Here is a 17919-nt window from a genome sequence, read left to right as displayed (position 1 = left end):
CCTTAAAGAAAGCTTTTATAAATCAAACCATGTGCTCTTTGAAAATTATCTCTTTATGTTCGCACTTATAAGGTATATTTCTCTACTGGAAGAGCTTGGGGAACATTCTAGAAAATAATGTTCGTTAAGCCTGTCCAGGTGTTTTCTTGCAGGACTGACTATTCAGAGGCACACCTCTGAAGCTGAGGTGATTGCAGCTGCCTCTGTTCCTTCCTTTATGCAGCCAGCAGTGAGAAAAGGGGCTTCTGTACAGAAATGTATCCAGTTTTAAAAAATCAAGCTCACTTGTTTATTGTCATGCAGTAGTTATTTGTTTAATCTTGAGTTTTGTCCTCCTAATTTTTTCCACTGTTTTATATATTAAATTTCATTGGCATCTCCATTATTGCTTTGTGGACCTCTAAGACCAAAAAAAAAAAAATCCAAATATACATAAAATAGTTTATATCTTTCCCTGTTTCTGGGTTATGATCCATAAATAAGCACAGTTCAATGTGTTTAGGGGATCACCATTCTCCTGTCTGATGTCTGATGTGCCTGTCCTTCCCACACAAAATAAGACTCGCAGGCTTCAGTAGACCTGTGGGATCAGCTACCTAATTTCATCCTTAGATGAGGGTCCTGCATCCTTCAAGTGACAGAACAGACAACATCCATCTTTAAGAACCATTCAAGTAAAGGAGTGGAAGTGCCTGGTTGCCCTGACTTGGGCACCCAAGCTTTGTGTGTCTCAGGCTGTGGCTGGTACCAAAGTCTTAAAACACCAAACTTAGCAAAGCTGATTCAGTTTCTGGAAGACTCCATCAGATTCTGTTTTCAGACAAAACTTGTCAGTGTAAGATGCTAATCAGGGCCAGCAGCCATCCTAGCACCAGGAAATGCCCAGCTACCTATTAGTCTGCTGACATTCTAGTTGGAGATCCATTTACACGGCCCACCTTGCCTTGGGGCATTGGTTCACCTTTTGGATGTCTTATAAGTAAATGATAAAAGAAGGTAATACCAAGATAAATTGTTTGTGAAAGAGAGAAAGAGAGAGAGAGAAAGAAAGAGCAAAAAGCAGAAGACTGCTGGATCTAGCAACCACTCAGCTGACCTGGAGGCACAGGGTGACATTATATGCTTTTGGAATGAGAATTGAGCCCTTCCTGAAGTCTGAGGACAGCACTGGGAGGCTTAGCATTGCAGGGCAGTCTAGATCCTTCCTACTGATAAAGCTTCTGTATCCAAGAAGGATTTGGCAGAACTGCCCCCATAGACACAAACTGAGGAGCTGACTCCTGTAACCTCAGAGGCTTGGTTTGGGGAGTTGTCTGTGTCAGCCTTTGTGCCCTCCAAATCAGCTTTACAGATCATCTATATAACTCTCTGAACAAAACATCCAATTTCTCTGGGGAGCTTTGTAGTGGTTTATTAATTGGCTTCCAAGCTTTTTGAGGTAACTTTTTTTTTTTAAAGGTAACAAGCTTTTTCTTCTTCCATTGCTTTCTTTTGGATTCAGACTTGTCTTCTGTCCCTTTGTGAGCTAAGAAGTCACAAAAAATACTCTTTGTCCTTTCTCCTTTCCAAAATTAAGAGATACAGATTCTACCTTCTATCCTTACATGATCAACTGCACTTCTTACTCCCCATTTCTATACTTTGTATGATGAGTTATCTCACATATTCTTTTTCTAAATACATTTTCTGTTTAAAGTTCCCTCTCACACAACAGAGATGATACACTGTTTGCTGAAAGAGCCAAAGCCATAACTCAGTAATGTAGAAGGACTTTCACTTGAGACATTTCTTCAAGTGGAGAAAAAGACTGCTTTTTTTTTTTTTCATCCTGGACTTATAATAATTAAAAATTAAATCAAGAAATTAAATTTCTGCACGGTGACACTGATTTCAGCTGTTTGTCTGAATGTGGTAGTTATATCTCCACCAGTAGTGGAGATACAATGCTCTAGTTATATCTCAAGCATAAGGGAAATTAAGTGTGCCCATATTTACCTGGCTGGCCAGTTCAAATTTGCACATGACAAGCTTGGAAATAATTTCTTAAAGTAATGTGTGGGGGTTTTGTCATTTAAGACTATGAAGAATCTGAAGAAAACATCCAGAAGATGAACTTCATTGGATCTGTCCTGATCTCTGAAAGACAGAGTTTTCTTTCTGGGCAAATAACGCATATAGATTTGCCAAGTAACACTTTTCTTTCCAAGGAGCCATAACTCTCAGATTACTCTCAAGAGTAGTAAATATTGCAGTAATGTTGTTCTTGATTACAGGCAAGACTATAACAGCTCTGACTGGTAGTGATTTCATAATTATGGTTGATTACAGACATGTTACTATTGTTCTTATGCAAAGGGATTATTTGTTTCTTTCTATCTGTCTACTGGATTCCACTGGAGACCAAAAGCACATTGTGCCAGCACACACAACTTCTCAGCTGCCTTCCTCAGAGCCTTGTCACTAATGCATAGTATTTAATAGCAGGACTTGAGATAGCTGGGCCTGTGGACTTTCTTACCGAATTATATTGAAATGCTCAGAAAACACTGACACTACACCAGTGGAAACCACTTTCTAAAAGGATCCTGAATTTCAGCACCTCTTGAGGGTCCTATCTTTTCTTGCAAATAAAGTTTTAGGTCACAGTGCACAGGACGAAGTTACTCATATGTTTACTATATTATCTTTACAGCAAGAACCAACATGACAATGAATAATTTTCATGGGAAATAATTGGGAAAAGACTATAGTCCATAACATTGTGCATGTTTTCTACTACTACAGTATTTTAAAAAGGAAAAGCTCTATTAACTCAATTAGCCCTCCCTCAGTCAATGAACAAAAAAAAAAAAAATCATGCCTTACAATTTATTCTCCAGTGATTTGTTTATTTGGTATTAAATGACTCATGGAATCAGGTTTCCACCTCTCCCCTTGGGAGATTATCCCAGCTGCTGAAACTTCCTAGCAGTTCCCTTCCCTTTGTCTCCCTTTTAATGACGTCTAAGTTTTTCAGTCTATTTCAGTTTGAGATGTAAAGGCTACAAAGGAAATTTGCATCCCCAAACCTGCTTTTAAATGCATTTAAGGCTGTGACATGAACCCACAAACCCAGGGAAACATGCAGTTAAAACACAAATGCATCATATATTTCACTTAAATACTATGCCACCTCGATGTTACACTTTTAAGCTAACTGCACACTTTCTTATTTTTACAGGTTTGTTCCTTAGTGTTATGTAAATGCACTTTTATTGTATGTAAATTAGCATTAGGCTAATTGTTACAGCCTGTTTCATAGCTGTCACACCAACAGACCACATTTACAAGCAAATATTTGTTCCATGGGCAAATATATTACCTGACTGGAAATAGTAATTACTTCCAGCACTTCTCAGTACTGTGACTCTGTGTTGTAGCCCTATAACTTGTATGCACAGAACTTCTCAAAATGGAATATACTTACTAAGAGTACATAGCTTATGGACTAGCAACACCTAAAATTCTTTAAAAAATGTGTCTCTTCAATACATTTTATTTTTACTCTTCCTACCATGCTACAATAACCCTTTGTCAGGAGAATACTCTCATGCTTTGAACATGCAGAAACAGCATGTTTGTCTCCTGGTAGTGGTTATGGAGTACCTCATGTCACTCGATAGCATCCCATTTGGCTGGGAAAGGAGTGGTGATGACAAGCTCTAAAGAAAGTTCTGTGCTGTTTGTCGCGCCTAGGAGAAAAGATGGTAGTGAACAAGGCTTCATTTGTGAGAAAATGTAAAGTAGGATAAGTAGAGAGGTAGAAGGAATCCAGAGAAGGACTCTCTAAAATGGAGATAAGTGTCCCCAGAACCTCAGATTTGCCTTTTAAATCAGCACTGTCAAAATGTATGCTTATTAACAACATACAAACCCAACATCTAGGGCATGGTTGTGTTAGGGGCTTGCATGTTTAATGCAGTTCAAAAAGAACAATAAAAATCAGATATAAACCAAATCAAGAAATCTTAATGGACAGGTGTTAGGGCCATACTATCAGACACTTATAACTGATTTGACAGATCATAATGGCTTCAAATCTACCTTGTTAAGGGGAAACTGCTCATTTAAAAGTAAAATGCCACATAAATCAAAGTACTATACAGCACATTTGTGTTTTCTTAACATTCTTAGAAAGGTTATAGCTCACATGAAATGGTAGCTTTTCTATCACTTATTATATTTGGTATGATTAGTCATAAATATAAACAGCAATATAAACACACTGAAATTGCTACTGGTGTTTACTTGTTTCTTTTTATCTTTTCCATTCAAAGTACTATTCCAGTACACACTTAACATAGAGTATCTAAGCTACACTGAAAACGTAATTTGCCTCCTCTCAGGTGTTTCTATGATGTAGCACATGGGTGTTTTGCAACATGAATTATTGCATTATTTAGCTATTATTATTGTCATTTTACAGACAAGAACCTGGCAAGAGAAATTAAGGTAAAAATGCCAGAAGTGTCCATTAATTTTTAACACCTCAGTTTATCAGAATACTTAGCATTTTATACTGTTTTGTTAGTTTAATGCACATTGCCAACAGCTTCACTTTGGTGTTCAGCTCTCCTGCAAATTTGGCCTCAAGTGTCCTCATACTGAATGCTCAGCAAATGGAAAAAAAACCCCAAAACCTGCAAAACCCCTCAGCTACTCCTGTGAACTACTCCCCTCCTACACCTTCTTAGTCCCCACTGTGCCAAATTAGATTTTTTCCCAGATAACCAACTGGAGAAAGGGGATGGAGATGGTGTTTGAGTCAAGTGACCACAAGGAATAGTAAGTAACCTACAGCAGGACTGCAGGCTAGAGAAAACTCAGCTTTTCATGGGGTAAGGTTCAACATGTTTGACTTGTTAGCTAAGGGAAAGTTTTGAATGGAATTACCAGTACCTATGGATAGAAACAAAAACTTTTAGAGGAATTAGGAGCTTGGAGAAAAGGATTGATGATTCTAGCTGTGAGTTAAATGGTTGCCTTTATGTTAAACCAAAATGCTTAGGGAATACATAACTCAAAAGTCCCAAGTGGTTGGCCTATTTTCCTGAAGAAGATGAGAAGAGGATGTAGCAGCAGGTTTGATTCCAGATGAGATAAAATTTTATTATAACAAAAGTAATGGTTAATGGGCAAGTTTTGGTTTAACTGAGTTATCCAATATCAAAAAAAGCTTGTGGCAGACAGGAAAAAAGACAGTTATTCAAAATGATATTCAAATTTCTTAAGGGAAATCTTAGGGTTCCTCTTCTGTAGTTTCCTGGCTTGCTTGTTATACAATCCTTATTCAAAGCTACAATCCACCTTGTGCATTGACAGAAATAGGATAACAAGCAGCATTTGACTAAAAAGACAGTACTGTAATGCCTGCCTGGTGAAATTCCATGGTAAACTTAATTCTGAAATATGCTAATTTGTGGGTGATCATGAATACTAATTTGACTCATTACAAATGCTGTTTGACTCTATAGATCTAACCTTCTTTTAGTGCTTTTTCTTAATGCCTTTTTCCCATTTGCAGGAAAACAAAGACATAAGGAAAAGAAATCTATCACTTGACCACGTTTGGTCCCTAAACTGGGTCATCAACGGCATCGCCAGCAGTTTCTGCTGTTGGTCTGCTAGAATGCATGACTCTACTCCTGCAGCGTGAGAGAGAGACTTGCCTTCAGCAGTGGGTTTCCTTTTGCTGTTGGAAGATAACATGTGCAAGAGACTTGAAATTCATCAAGAGGTGGAAGTTTTCTAAGTAGACAGAATGTGGAAGCAGAAGTTTGGTTTTGTTAGCATCTACCTGTCCCATTTTCACTCCTGCTCTACTTCATTCTTCTTACTTCTGTCCGGTCCTATTTCTCACTCCTCTGCATTTCACCCAAACTCCTCAACTCCAACCTCTTCTCTGCTGAGTGTCAACAAAAAATAGTACTACTATTTTTACTACTGATAATGACTTCATATCAGCAGCCCTGGAGAACTCAGAGGCATAATTGCAAAGTAAGTCCCAAGAAACCTACAGAGAGTCATCAGCTGATCTGAAGGGATCATATCTGTGCGATTTAACATTTTGGAGTTGCAAGGAGATGGAGTGTGCTTCACTGCAAAGAACAACATTATTTTTTCTACTTCACTGCATCTGAATCAAAATGGCTGGAAAGCAATCACCCGTAGAAGTAGTCTGCACACACTAATATCACTACTATTTTAAACAGTAAACACACATTTCTGTACCTTTGTCAGATTTTACACTGGAGCCCTAACTATAGATTGCGTTCTCATTCCTGACTATATATTCTGTAACTAAAGGCTGACAAGCGTATCTTGACCAAATTTTATCATTTAAGARCTGCACCTTGGGTCGTTCTAGTCTTCTGCTGCAGCTAATGTTATCTGATTGTTTCTTCCAGAATTTTGTTTGGACCTAAATACTTCATCTTGCTATTTCTCTCAGCTCAAATGTAATTTTCTCAATTCTAAACTCATTACAAATAAGTGAAATACAAGGAATGGATCAGAAGATAAGTAAAGGTAAAAATGTACCCCCTTTTATCACTGCTTTGTGTTAGGCACTATGTGAAAATGTTTGAGAAGGTTAGAAGAAACTTGGTTCTCAGTGGAGTGGGCAAAGAGTAGCAAAGAAAGTGGAGGCAGAGGGAGATGAAGAAACTTTAAAATAATGAAACCAGCAAGTAGATATCTGGGCATCAAGACTCTGCTCCCAGTGTAAGTGCCTCGAAACAAAAGATCTGTCCAGACTTGAAGAGTTTTTGCTCTCTAAAACCTTCTAGTAGGAATTAACTAGCATGGATTAGGATTGCACTCTGTCCAGTGACTGCCTAAACCTACTTGGTTTCCACAGCTCACGACAATCCAGTAAACTTGTTTCGGCCCCAGAGAAATGAACCCATTAGTAATCAATAATAGTGGGATAGATGTGTGTAGCTCTGCTCCATATGTGCCTTGCTCCTTGAGTTTATCCCTTTCTTCCACACTCTTGCTGTAATACATAATTTCACTGCTTTCAGGGTGCCTATCCATGCCAGAAATTATGCTAAGAATGCCCATATGTCTCCCCAAAGGCTTTATGTTTCAGAAATCAAACTCCCATTACCTCCAGTGAGCTCTCCTTAAGGACATGTGATCTGACATGATTTTCAGGGTAGTTTCTTAAAATGGAAATGAGAAGCAAGAAACACTTATGTGGCTTTTGAAAAGCCGTCTCAAGGTATTTAAGGCAAACATGGGCATTTGAGAGATGTGAAGATTGTGTGTGATATGAGCTCAGTTTTTGCTTCACTTTCCCTGTTACATCTTCTCCTAGTTAGAGATCAATGGTATTCCCTAACAGAAGTACTCTGAAACCTAGACCAAAAACTTGAATGAAACAAATCAGCAGTGGGCATGCCACTTTAAGGAAGAATACTTTCTTCATCTCTTCTGAACTAGATGTGACTATGTCTCCTGGGTGCATGGTGCAGTGCTGTTATACTGTGGACTCTAATCCTAGCTAGGAAAGTATTGAAAGTCTTTTCTTTGAGGGGGGGGGGGAGTGTGAAGCCCCACACTTTTGGGGGGAGTGAAGTCTACGATATATAACTGTTGATATGTCTGGTAACCATCTGACTGGAAAAGTCCCCCCCCTGCAGTGGGTGATATTTTTATAGCTTGCTTTAAGGCTATGCAGGCTATGTGCTCATTCGCTTTGGACTGTAAGGTTACAGCATAGTCCTCAATTTCTTTAGAAAGGAGAAGTTGCTATTGCTATTTTAATATGCTATGACCTACTGTTGATGGGTTTGTTTTTGTTTTCAGTGTTGTTGGGGGGGTTTTTTTGTATCATGGATTACCTTGTCTTTATGCATCTATTTTTCCTATTCAAATCTTTCTTGCTTTGATGAGTGTGATGGACTTTTATCTGTGGGGAAGGTAGAATAGTGTCTAAACAGCTAAATTCAGAAGAGCTATACTAGTTCACTGTTACTTTAATCTTGTGTAACTCTGTACTCTGCAATAGCTGCAACATATTAGCTATTGTCCTAGTCAAACAAAGATGCACCTCAGCTCAGCTGACCCTAAATCATTTTTGCTCTAAAATAAGACATTACCGTATCAGCAGTGTAATCTGATGAAGTTACAGATCTAGAAAAATGTGCTTACTATTTAAAATAGTACTGATTTTAGTGTATGCAGACGACTTCTACAGGTGAAGGCTTTCCAGCCATTTTGATTCCAGTGCAGTGAAGCAGAAAAAATAAAGTAGATGATAGACTTCATAAGCAGTGATTAAGCACAGTGCAAAATCCTAGGGGGGAAAATCTCTATGCCACAGTTACACTAGCAAATTTGTCTCATGTTAGCAGAAGACTGGACTAATGGAAAAACCTATGGTTGCCGACTGTTCTTAAAATTAATTTATACAAGTGGCTTTGTTGCCTGAGTATACTTTCATGTGGATGTGAGGTGTATTATTCCTACCCTTTCTGTAACATAACCGTGGTGACTGCATCACATGATGCTAGTACAAACAAAGTCTCATTAACAGCCCATGAATAGATGCATTTTCCTACAATACAGCTTCTCATTGGGTCTATCAGCTGGTCCCTGGGCTACCAGAGGATAAAGATAGGTATGGACAGCTTTGCAAGTGTAGAGTAAGTGTAGTAACCTGAAGCGTAGTACAAGAGAACTATGAGTGTTCATTATATAATTGAAAAGAGTACAAGGGATATGGTTTATTGTGACACTATTACTTGATTACTGATGGAATCTAAGACTGTATCACGTAAAGATATAGTAGAATACAGCTTGTTAAACACCAGCCATTCTATTTCTATCTATATTCTTTTTTTTTTCTTTCCTTTTTTTTTTTTAAGCCTGTACTTTAAATCTGAGAGGCCATCAGACTGAGCTGGCTTGTTCCAAGAAGCAAGTCTCGCTCCATTTTTCTTTCACCTCCATTAACAACTTATTCACATCAAATCCAACATAAACACTGCTCTCTTGATGGACTCAACTCATCTTATCTCTCTGATCTTATAGCCATTTATCTTCCTAGCCATTAAACTACTCATCTTAATCTTTATTTTCTTTCTGTCCCATTGTCTTGTATTATCCATTTATCTAGTGGGAGCTCTTTCTCCTAGAATAAAAGTACTTTCCTTAATATCACTGTAAAACTTTTTATTTTCCTCTTGATACTCTCTGAAAAGTGTTTTCTGATGTACATTACAAAAAACTTTATATAAATTTGCATGAAATTATGATACATTTAATTAGAATTTGAATATATCTTGATCTTCTAGCAAGACCAAAAGAAGTATCATAAAGGCTTGATAGTCACATCTGGTTGATGTGAATAAAGTTCGTTGCAGATAACTTAGGATTTGCTTCGGAGCCTTCCCTGCCTGGGAGTGGAGGAAGTGGGGAGGGGTAGAGCAACTCCTCCGGGATTATGGGTAGCACAGGACTCGGCGCACAGAATCTGCCGTTAAAATTAAAGACAGCATCTTAAAGCAGACAGGGCAACGCTGAACTGAGTGTGTCTCTGTATCCTACTGAATAGGCGGCCTCTGGGACTGTTTTTCACCACGTATTTACATCCCTGCAGACCGCCAGCGCCGTTCCCGTGCTGCGGGCGACCCCAGCGCAGCAGCGCACCGCGGAGCCCCGTCCGCCTCTCCAGCCCTTCCCGCAGCAGCCCCGCGCCGGGGGGCCCCGGCAGCGCGCACGCGGCCAGCCACGGGCCGGTTACCGGCAGAGGAGGCCATCTTTGCCCTCTGCACACGCCGCCGCGCTGAACGGCGGCGACAGAGCAGCTTTGTCGGGGGAAACCGCCGCTACCCTGACAGAAAGCTAGGAGCCCTGCGCCGCGCCAGGCGCCTCTCCACAGGGCCCGGCAGGGCGCCGCCCGTCGGAAGGCTCCGCTCCTCTCCTCTCCCCGTCCCTCCCTCCCGCCGCCCGCCGCCAGAGGCCGACAGCACGCGGGCACACCGGCAGCAGCCATGCCCGTCCTTACTGCAAGAGAGCCCAGCCGCCTCCTCCCACTCCCTCCCTCCCTCTTGTGGCTGCCACATCCCACTTCCCCCTGCCCGCCTACCCCGCCGCGGCCCCCGCCCCCCGCCGGGCGGCCCCGCCCTCTCATTGGCTGGAAGAGTAGAGCGACGGCGTCGCCGGGCAATGGGGCCTGACCTGGCGCGGCCACGGCGGCCAATGGGCGCGCTCGCCTGCCGCCCCCTGCCCGCCGCGGCCGGGCGCCGGGGCTGCGCGTTGCCACTCGGAGGCAGGGCGGTGCAGGCAGCGGGTGGTGCTGGCGGCGGCTCCCGGGCGCTGGCGCGGGCAGGAGCTGGCCGCGGACGCCTCCCTCCCCATCCCACCCCCTCCGACTTCGTACGCGCTCGTCTCTCCCCGCCGCCGATCGCACTGAGCCGGCAGCGCTGTACGATGTGAGCGGCTGCGGGGCTCGGGAGCGCCCCCGGTGCCCGCGACGCTGCGCTGGGGCGGGCAGCGATGGCCAGAGCCTGGCGTGGGAGCAGCCGCCGTCGCCGATAGGAAGCGCCGGGGGCAGCTGGGCAGGCGGCGCGGAGACTCCCTCGGGCCGTGCAGCGCTCGTCCCGTCCTGCCCCGCCCCCTTCCCCCCCCCTCCCCGGCTGGTGCATGCGGGGCGCTGGGGGCAGCGCTCGGGTCCCCCGCCGGAGCGAGTGACCCGCCGGTGCTGCGCGTCCCCGCCATGTCCTCCTCGTCCAGCTCCTCGCAGACCCCCCCTTCCCACCACCAGCCCCCGCCGCAGAGGATGCGGCGCGGCGCCGCCGGATCCCCCACCGCCGGCAGCGCCGCGGCCGGGGGCCCCGGCAACGGGGCCGGGGGCGGCGCGGCGGGGACCAGCCGGCTGCTCCAGCCCATCCGGGCGACCGTCCCCTACCAGCTCCTGCGCGGCAACCAGCACAGCCCGACCCGCTCCCCCTCCGCCTCGGTGGGCAGCAACACCGGGCCGGGGGGCGGCGGGGGTCGCGGCGGCAGCCCGCCGCCGCCCAGCGCGACGCCGCCGCTGGCGGCGGGAGGCGGCGCGGCGGAGCCGGGCAGGGTGAAGGGCCGGCAGCGGCGCTCGCCCGACAGCGGCGGCGGCAGCAGGAGGAGCAGCTCACCTGAGAGACGGAGCCCCAGCTCCCCGGTGTACCGAGGTAACGCACCGGCCCCCTCCCCGCCCCGCCGCGGGTGTCGGGCCCCGCTGCCCCCCCGCCCCCCGGGGCCCCGGCGCGGGGGCTGAGGGCGACGGCGAGCCCGCGACGCCCCGAGGGAGCGGGGCAGGTGCCGTGCCGTGCCGGCGAGGGCAGCGCCTGGCCCCCGCCTCCCCTCTGAAGCAGCGCCGGGCCCTTAGCTGTCACCCCCCCTCCGAGGAGGGATCGGGCTTGGGAAGAACACCGCTTCCCCCGCCGGCTCCGGGACGGGGCCTGGGGTTGGGGAAGTGCCTCCCCTGCGCCCTGCCGGCCCGTCGCGGTCGCGGGGGTCCCGCTTCTTCTGCCAGCGCACACGCGCTGGAGGTGGGTGGCTGGGAGTGAGGCACGAGGCCAAAATTAACCCGCTTCCCTGACTAGAGGTGTAATTATTCTTGTGCATATTATTAACGAGTTAGACTTGTGTCTGAGGTATCATAACTGAGTTCTTAAATGCACGTTAAAACCAAACCTTCAATGCTCTTCTCCTTTGCAGGGTTTGGTTTCTTAAGGACTTGCATTTTTTCTTTTTTTTAACATCTTGGGTTAAAATTATGTAATGTTTTCAAACACAAACACCAAAACAAAAAGGAAATCCCCATATTGAGATGCTCAAAAACAAATGACACAGTCTGCCTACTTGAGATATTTAATATTGAATCCTTAGGACTGCAAAAAATCAAAACAAAAACCTGTAGCCAAAATAGGCCTGTGAAGTTTAAAATGTAAAAGTGACTCTTAGTAAGTTTAACTTAACCTGCATCAGGTTGTCTGTTAAATTATTGAATGTGTTAAAGTGGCAGTGGCCATCTTATTTCCCCCCCCCCTTCCTCCCCCATCACTTTAGCAGTTGAATGAATCAGACTAAATGCACTTTTTATGTTATCTTGCTGTAGCTATCAGGTATCACACATCTCTTTCTGGGAACGTTTTATGTGGTTCAATAATCCTCGCTTGTTCTGTCCCCTCCTTAAGTCTTAGTGTGTTTCATTTCTGTGGCAAATTGTGGTCTGCGTTGGTTGCCAGCATATTTTGTAGCAATGGAATCTGTTAACCTTCTCCCTATCCTCCCACCCTTCAGTTTTGTTAAATGTGTAGTAAATCCTTGCAATCTGTAGTATTTGTAGCTTCAGCAAATCTGCGTAATCAGAATGGTCCTAGGACATGGACAGCATGCTGCAAATGAGCAAGATATCACTGCCAGTTACGCATGGAGTTAATTTACCTTGTATAGTATTTGTCCTTATGCAGATTATCAAATCTGATCTATTATAATCTGAACAGAGATATTTTTTAACTTCGTTCCAAAAAAGATCTCGTATTTATGCAGAAGTTTTTGCATCCTTTAAAATGGAATTAGTCTGCAGTAGTTTTGCTTCATTCAAGGTATATTTACAATTTTAAAGATCATATTTTCCCATTGCGTTAAATATTTAATGTAGATTTTCCATTTTTTCTTTCCTTAACCTTTTGAAAATGCTAATGGGGAACTAGGCAAAACAAAAAAATTCAGTGCATATGAATAGTGCTAACATTGAAGCTGATGACGAATACTGTAAATTATTTAATTCTGGGAATCTGGTGCAAAACATTGTGGTGGTGCAGTATATAAAGATCTATGCTTAAGGTGTATTGACAAGGAAGGAGTGTGGGCAGTTATCTGCAAGCAAAGAAAAACACTGCAAAGCTGTGAAGTATTTCATTATTGCATATGAATTTTTTGTTTGAGGGGGCAACTTTAATTTTAGAAAGTGGTTTTAGTGTTCTTCATCTGTGGGCTATTTTAGCCTTAATAAATCAGACTATAAATTAGTACTAAATAACTTTTCCATCATTAAACTTGTTTGAGCTTGTCTCATGGTGAACCACGTTAGCAACAGACACAGCTTGATTTAGTTTAATGAGTGCAATGTATAAAATCATAAATGGTCCATCAAGAAATCCACCCGGTAATCTGTATGCACGGTGAGGAATTTGTTTCCCCCTCCTCCAGGTCAGGCCAGCTGCAGAAACTGACATCCKCGAGCAAATCCTGAATGAATGAATGAAAACAACGTGATCGCCCTAATAATGACCACAATCGCACACGTCAACAGCTCTATTTTGCAGAAATACAGGCACCATTTTCTAGCAGGCTAGGGCAATAAGATACCCTATTTCTGTAGTCTTGTAAATTAAAAGGTTAAAAAAAAAAAAAGCCCACCCCAAAACCTAGAGCTATTTTACACAATTTGGAGTATAGTTGGGTGCCACGGGGCAGGATTTTGTCTTTGTTTCCTTGATTGTTCTCAGCATTTTGATACGTGATGTGTGGCTACTAGAAATGATGTTTGTAGCATATCTGGCAGTAATAGTATATAGAAAATTGATTGGTGAACTGGAGGACTGCTGCAGTAATAATGGAGGACTTGAAAAATGTTCTATTTTCAAACGTGGACCATCTTGCTGCAGCTTCTTAAACAATGTGCTACTCTAGCTATTTATAGTTGTTATCGGTATACAAGTCTTGGGGAAGCTACTTGATTAAGTTTTTGTCAGTTTTTTAAAACATTTCGCACTGCTGTAAAATGAAAGCTTACACTCTAGGTATAATCCTGTTGTTTTTCTTACCAGTGCAAGGGATCTGTTTGTCTTTGGCTCTGCAGTCTGACTTAGATTGTTTCATGAATATGCCAGTGCTGGAAACTGCTTATGACTCTGATGAATAGATGTTTTTCTCTTCTTAAGACACCTGCCCCTTCCTCACCTCCTTTCAGCCTTTTTCCAGTATAGATTCTTTGAATCGGGTATCCTACTAAACTATTTTGCTGGGAATATTTCAGTGATTTGCCAGCAGTTCTTTTTCTAAACCAGATTCTGTGAAACCACTTTAGCTTTGAGCCCCTACAGGTCAAAGCAGCTACCATTGCAGACACTGACATCACTACTACATGAATGAAAGCAGCATGCCCTGTTTTTTCCCTCCTGTCGTCATCTTTTTTTTCCCTCCCTTCTTTCTATAAGGCCATAAACATTTTTGTTCTACAGCAAAATACTATGTTTTTAAAACTGAGATTTCAAGTATTTGTCGACACATTGCTTTAAGCAAATTTGAGGATTTGTACTTCATAGGAAACAACTGATGTCAGTATTTATATGGTCAGTATTGATACTGAATGGATGAGAAACCATGAATCATTTCAAGATGCTAAAAAGTAGGAAAAAAGAGGGGGGGAACTTCTGATACTGCAGAATAAACTTGGAATGTGTGAGTGTATTCCATTCCTCTTTATTAGCATGTTTGTTCCTCATTAATAGATAGATTTTTATAGCCTATATTTATGTTTTAGAGAGTTGGCAATGAAATAAGTGTCTTGTTGAATACAACGATGCATGGTTTTCTTAGAGGGAGTATGAGTACACCTCTGATAGCATAAATGTAACACTGACAGAATGTGAAGCAGCATGGTTTGTGACAAAGGACATTTCAATAAAATGGGCAAAAAAMCCCTTGAACTGATCAAACAAAACGTGTTACTTGTGAACACTTACGTTTTACAAAAAAAAAGCAGAGTTGCTTTTTACAGGGATAAAATCAGCAGTTTCTGTTACTATGTAAAGTATCTTGTATAAATGTAAGAAAATGGGTTTCCGGTTTATTTTTTTTTCCCATGGTATGCTTGTGTACAAGAAAACTGTAAATGATTTCTATCAATATTTATATATGATTCAAGCTCAAAATTGCTTTCATCAAATGCTTTTATTTGTTTTATGTTAACTACAGTGGTACTAGTTAATACTATGCTTCATATTTTTTCTAACTTCCATGTGTATAGTTTATAATGAACTTTTTTCTATAGAAAATTTTGGAGGCAAAGGTTAGTTTTAAGGACACTTGAAAAATATTGTAATCAATTTGGCTGTTAGGGGTTCCCAATATCTTTTCCTTCCCAAAATAACTACTGGAGTGTTGCCAAAATTAATAAGAGAAGGCAATTACAAAAGATGCAAAACAACTGCATAACCTGGTTCTGAGTAATAAGATGTTTATTTGTTGTAAGGCTAGTAGATAAAAGACTAGTAGTGTGAGGAGTAGAGTAGGACAGACAACATAGCTGATCTCTAGACTTGTAAGGAATATCAGTATTTAAAAATCAAAATTCAGACTTCAAAAGCCGGAACTATTTTAATATCCTGGATTAAAGCCATCCAATATTTTGGCATCATAAGCATTTATACCAGAGATCTTCTTGATCTTTTGTTAGAAATAAAGGAAAGTAAGGTAAGGAAGTAATTTTTATGACACTTCCTATTTCCTGATGCCTGAATAATAGCAGTATTCCCATAATTGTATAGCCAAAACAGTTTTGCTCCAGCTTTGTCCCTCTCTCTTCCCAAAATAGCTTTTGTTGGAATATAGTATGGTTAAATAATATAATATGGTTAAATAAAAGACACTGGCTAAATTCAAAGCAGTCTCTAGAAGACGAAGACTTGTTAGTTATATGTTCTGATATTATCACTTTTAGGACAAATAGCTTATTAGGTATCATTACTAAATTTTTTCATAAGATGAATTAATTAAGCTTTCAGTYGTTAAAGGAACGACAGGAAAGAAATACGGAAAGGTACTTTTCCCATTGAACTTGCAGGATATTGTAGCAAGGCATAAAGCTATTAAGAAGGTACTCCTTTCCCTGCCTCATGGAAAAAACAATCTTAAGAAATAGCATCAAATAAAGTGTATGTATATATGTCTCTTTTTAAATGACTACCTAATCTTTGATTCCTATTCTTTGGAAGTAAGCAAATATTACTGTTTTACATATGGCAAAACTGAAGTTACTTGTCAACATCGATGCATAGAAAAACAGTGGCTAAAACTGAAATTTGGTTTCTGAAATTCATGGTTTCCTTTTTTGTTGTTTTCTTTCCCAAGTTTTGAGGAGGGAATGGAAGCTGTGTCTTAACATACAGGAAAGATAGATCAAGAGGGATGTGTCATGTGGAAGCTTACAAAAAAGTTAGTGTTTGCCAAGACAGACTGATACATAAGGAGATGTTGGACTTTGCTGTATTGCTAAACTTAACAATGAAAAGCTAGCTGTTTTTAAAATATGGCTTATGCTACTATTCTAGATAACATCATGGGAAAAAATGGTAGATATCAATGACTGGTGGCAGTAACTCCCAAATTTCAGTTCAACCTGGACTTGAAAGGAACAGCTGTAACAATGAGAAACCTAACATGAATAAAGTATATGCTCGTCAATGTTTCAGTTTAAGTGAATATTTGAGAGACTCTTTTTATGGTACTTCATCAGCTGAGTAACTGTTCATCTGAAGAAGGTAATCGTTTTCCTTCGCAGTGGAAAATGAAAGTTTCCATTTAAATCAGTTGGCAATATCTTCAGTAGAGAAATGTGTTGCCAACACTTGACACAATAGTTTAATTCTCCATGGATTTAGCATATGTTCAACAAAAGTTGTTAATATAGTACGGTTTAACACATTGACTAGCACTTTTTGAAATGTATCTCTTACTGATGGAAAAAAAGGCCCCTGTGGTAAAGATACATGAACTGGACAATTCTGCTGCAGAATTGAGATAGTTAAGTGTGTTAATGATCATCATCTTACTTTAATATTTAAATACACTGAGTCCCCTCTCCCCCTTTTTTTCCTCTCCAGCCTCCTATGTTAACCATATAAACAATGGCTTAAGGCATTTTCAGGCAAGTAAAATAGTCTGTATCTCTCACCCTTAGAAGGGCTATATCAACAGCAGTTTTGTCAGCCTAAGGTTACCTCCTTTTCCTTTGTGCAACCATCTTGAAGATGTAGGCAACCGCAAAATGAAGACACTTGGAGATTGCAGTGAAGGAAAATGAATGTCTGTGCTTAATAATCGCTTTCAAATTCTAAATGTGAATTCACTTCTTCCAAAAAACTAGATTGTTCTTCAATTATGCTTTATTCATTTCTCCTGATTTGACTCCCAAGTTTTCCATCACTGATTCATGTGATGACTATTTTCAATTCAGAAATCATCCTGAAGCTTGGAAATAAATTATAAGTGCTGAAAAGGATCACAATTTGAATCTTCTGCAGTATGGATATCACACAAAGTATCACAATACAGAGTGTAATATTATACCCTTTTAAACAGGGACCCAGTTTCTGCCACTCYTACTTTTTCTGAAGCTAGGATCTCATCCATGGAAATACTCATCCACGGTAGGAACCAAGATACACGCCCTCTCTGGAAGCCTTTCTTTATCTCCCAGCTATATGAATGTGGACTCGTGACCAGAACTGTTCCCACGTGCAGTCCCCTCAAATTGTCTGGAGACACGTGGCAGCTCTGCTCAGCCTGTGTCTTCAGCCCCTGCTAAGACAGAAGAGAGCATGTACCTACTACAAGTCTGTCTCTGGGAAGGAAAACCTAGCGAGGCTGAGCGGRACTGTACCATTTCCTCAGCATGTTGTGTCCAGCCTTTTAACAGCATCTTCAGCCTGATTCTGCTCCTTCCTCTTTCCTTCTTTCCCTGCTCCTTGGGTATCTGCATTTCATCCTCTGCTCTTGTATCCCACCAAAATATTGGCTATCACCCTCTTGCAAACTGATTGGCTTTCTTTAGCTGGAAGAAAACAGGTGGTGTGGGTGGCTTCACTCAAGCAATAACAGTTT

At 41.9% G+C, this 17919-nt stretch overlaps 1 protein-coding gene across 2 annotated transcripts in view; it reads left to right on the top strand.

The window, feature by feature from the left end:
• Window positions 1-10765: 10765 nt before the first annotated feature.
• GLCCI1 (glucocorticoid induced 1) overlaps window positions 10766-17919 on the top strand; it is a 55344-nt gene continuing 48190 nt past the window's right edge. For both annotated transcript variants that reach the window (XM_026090034.1, XM_026090035.1), the window contains exon 1: window positions 10766-11216. In XM_026090034.1, coding sequence (XP_025945819.1) covers window positions 10766-11216 — 451 coding nt within the window. The remainder of the gene's footprint in view (window positions 11217-17919) is intronic.

Source organism: Apteryx rowi, unplaced genomic scaffold, assembly GCF_003343035.1.
Source record: "Apteryx rowi isolate R43461 unplaced genomic scaffold, aptRow1 scaffold_845, whole genome shotgun sequence".
In the NCBI taxonomy this organism is placed as follows: Eukaryota; Metazoa; Chordata; class Aves; order Apterygiformes; family Apterygidae; genus Apteryx; species Apteryx rowi.
The sequence above is the reverse complement of the archived record's forward strand: the minus strand, read 5'-3'. Positions and strand labels throughout refer to the sequence as shown.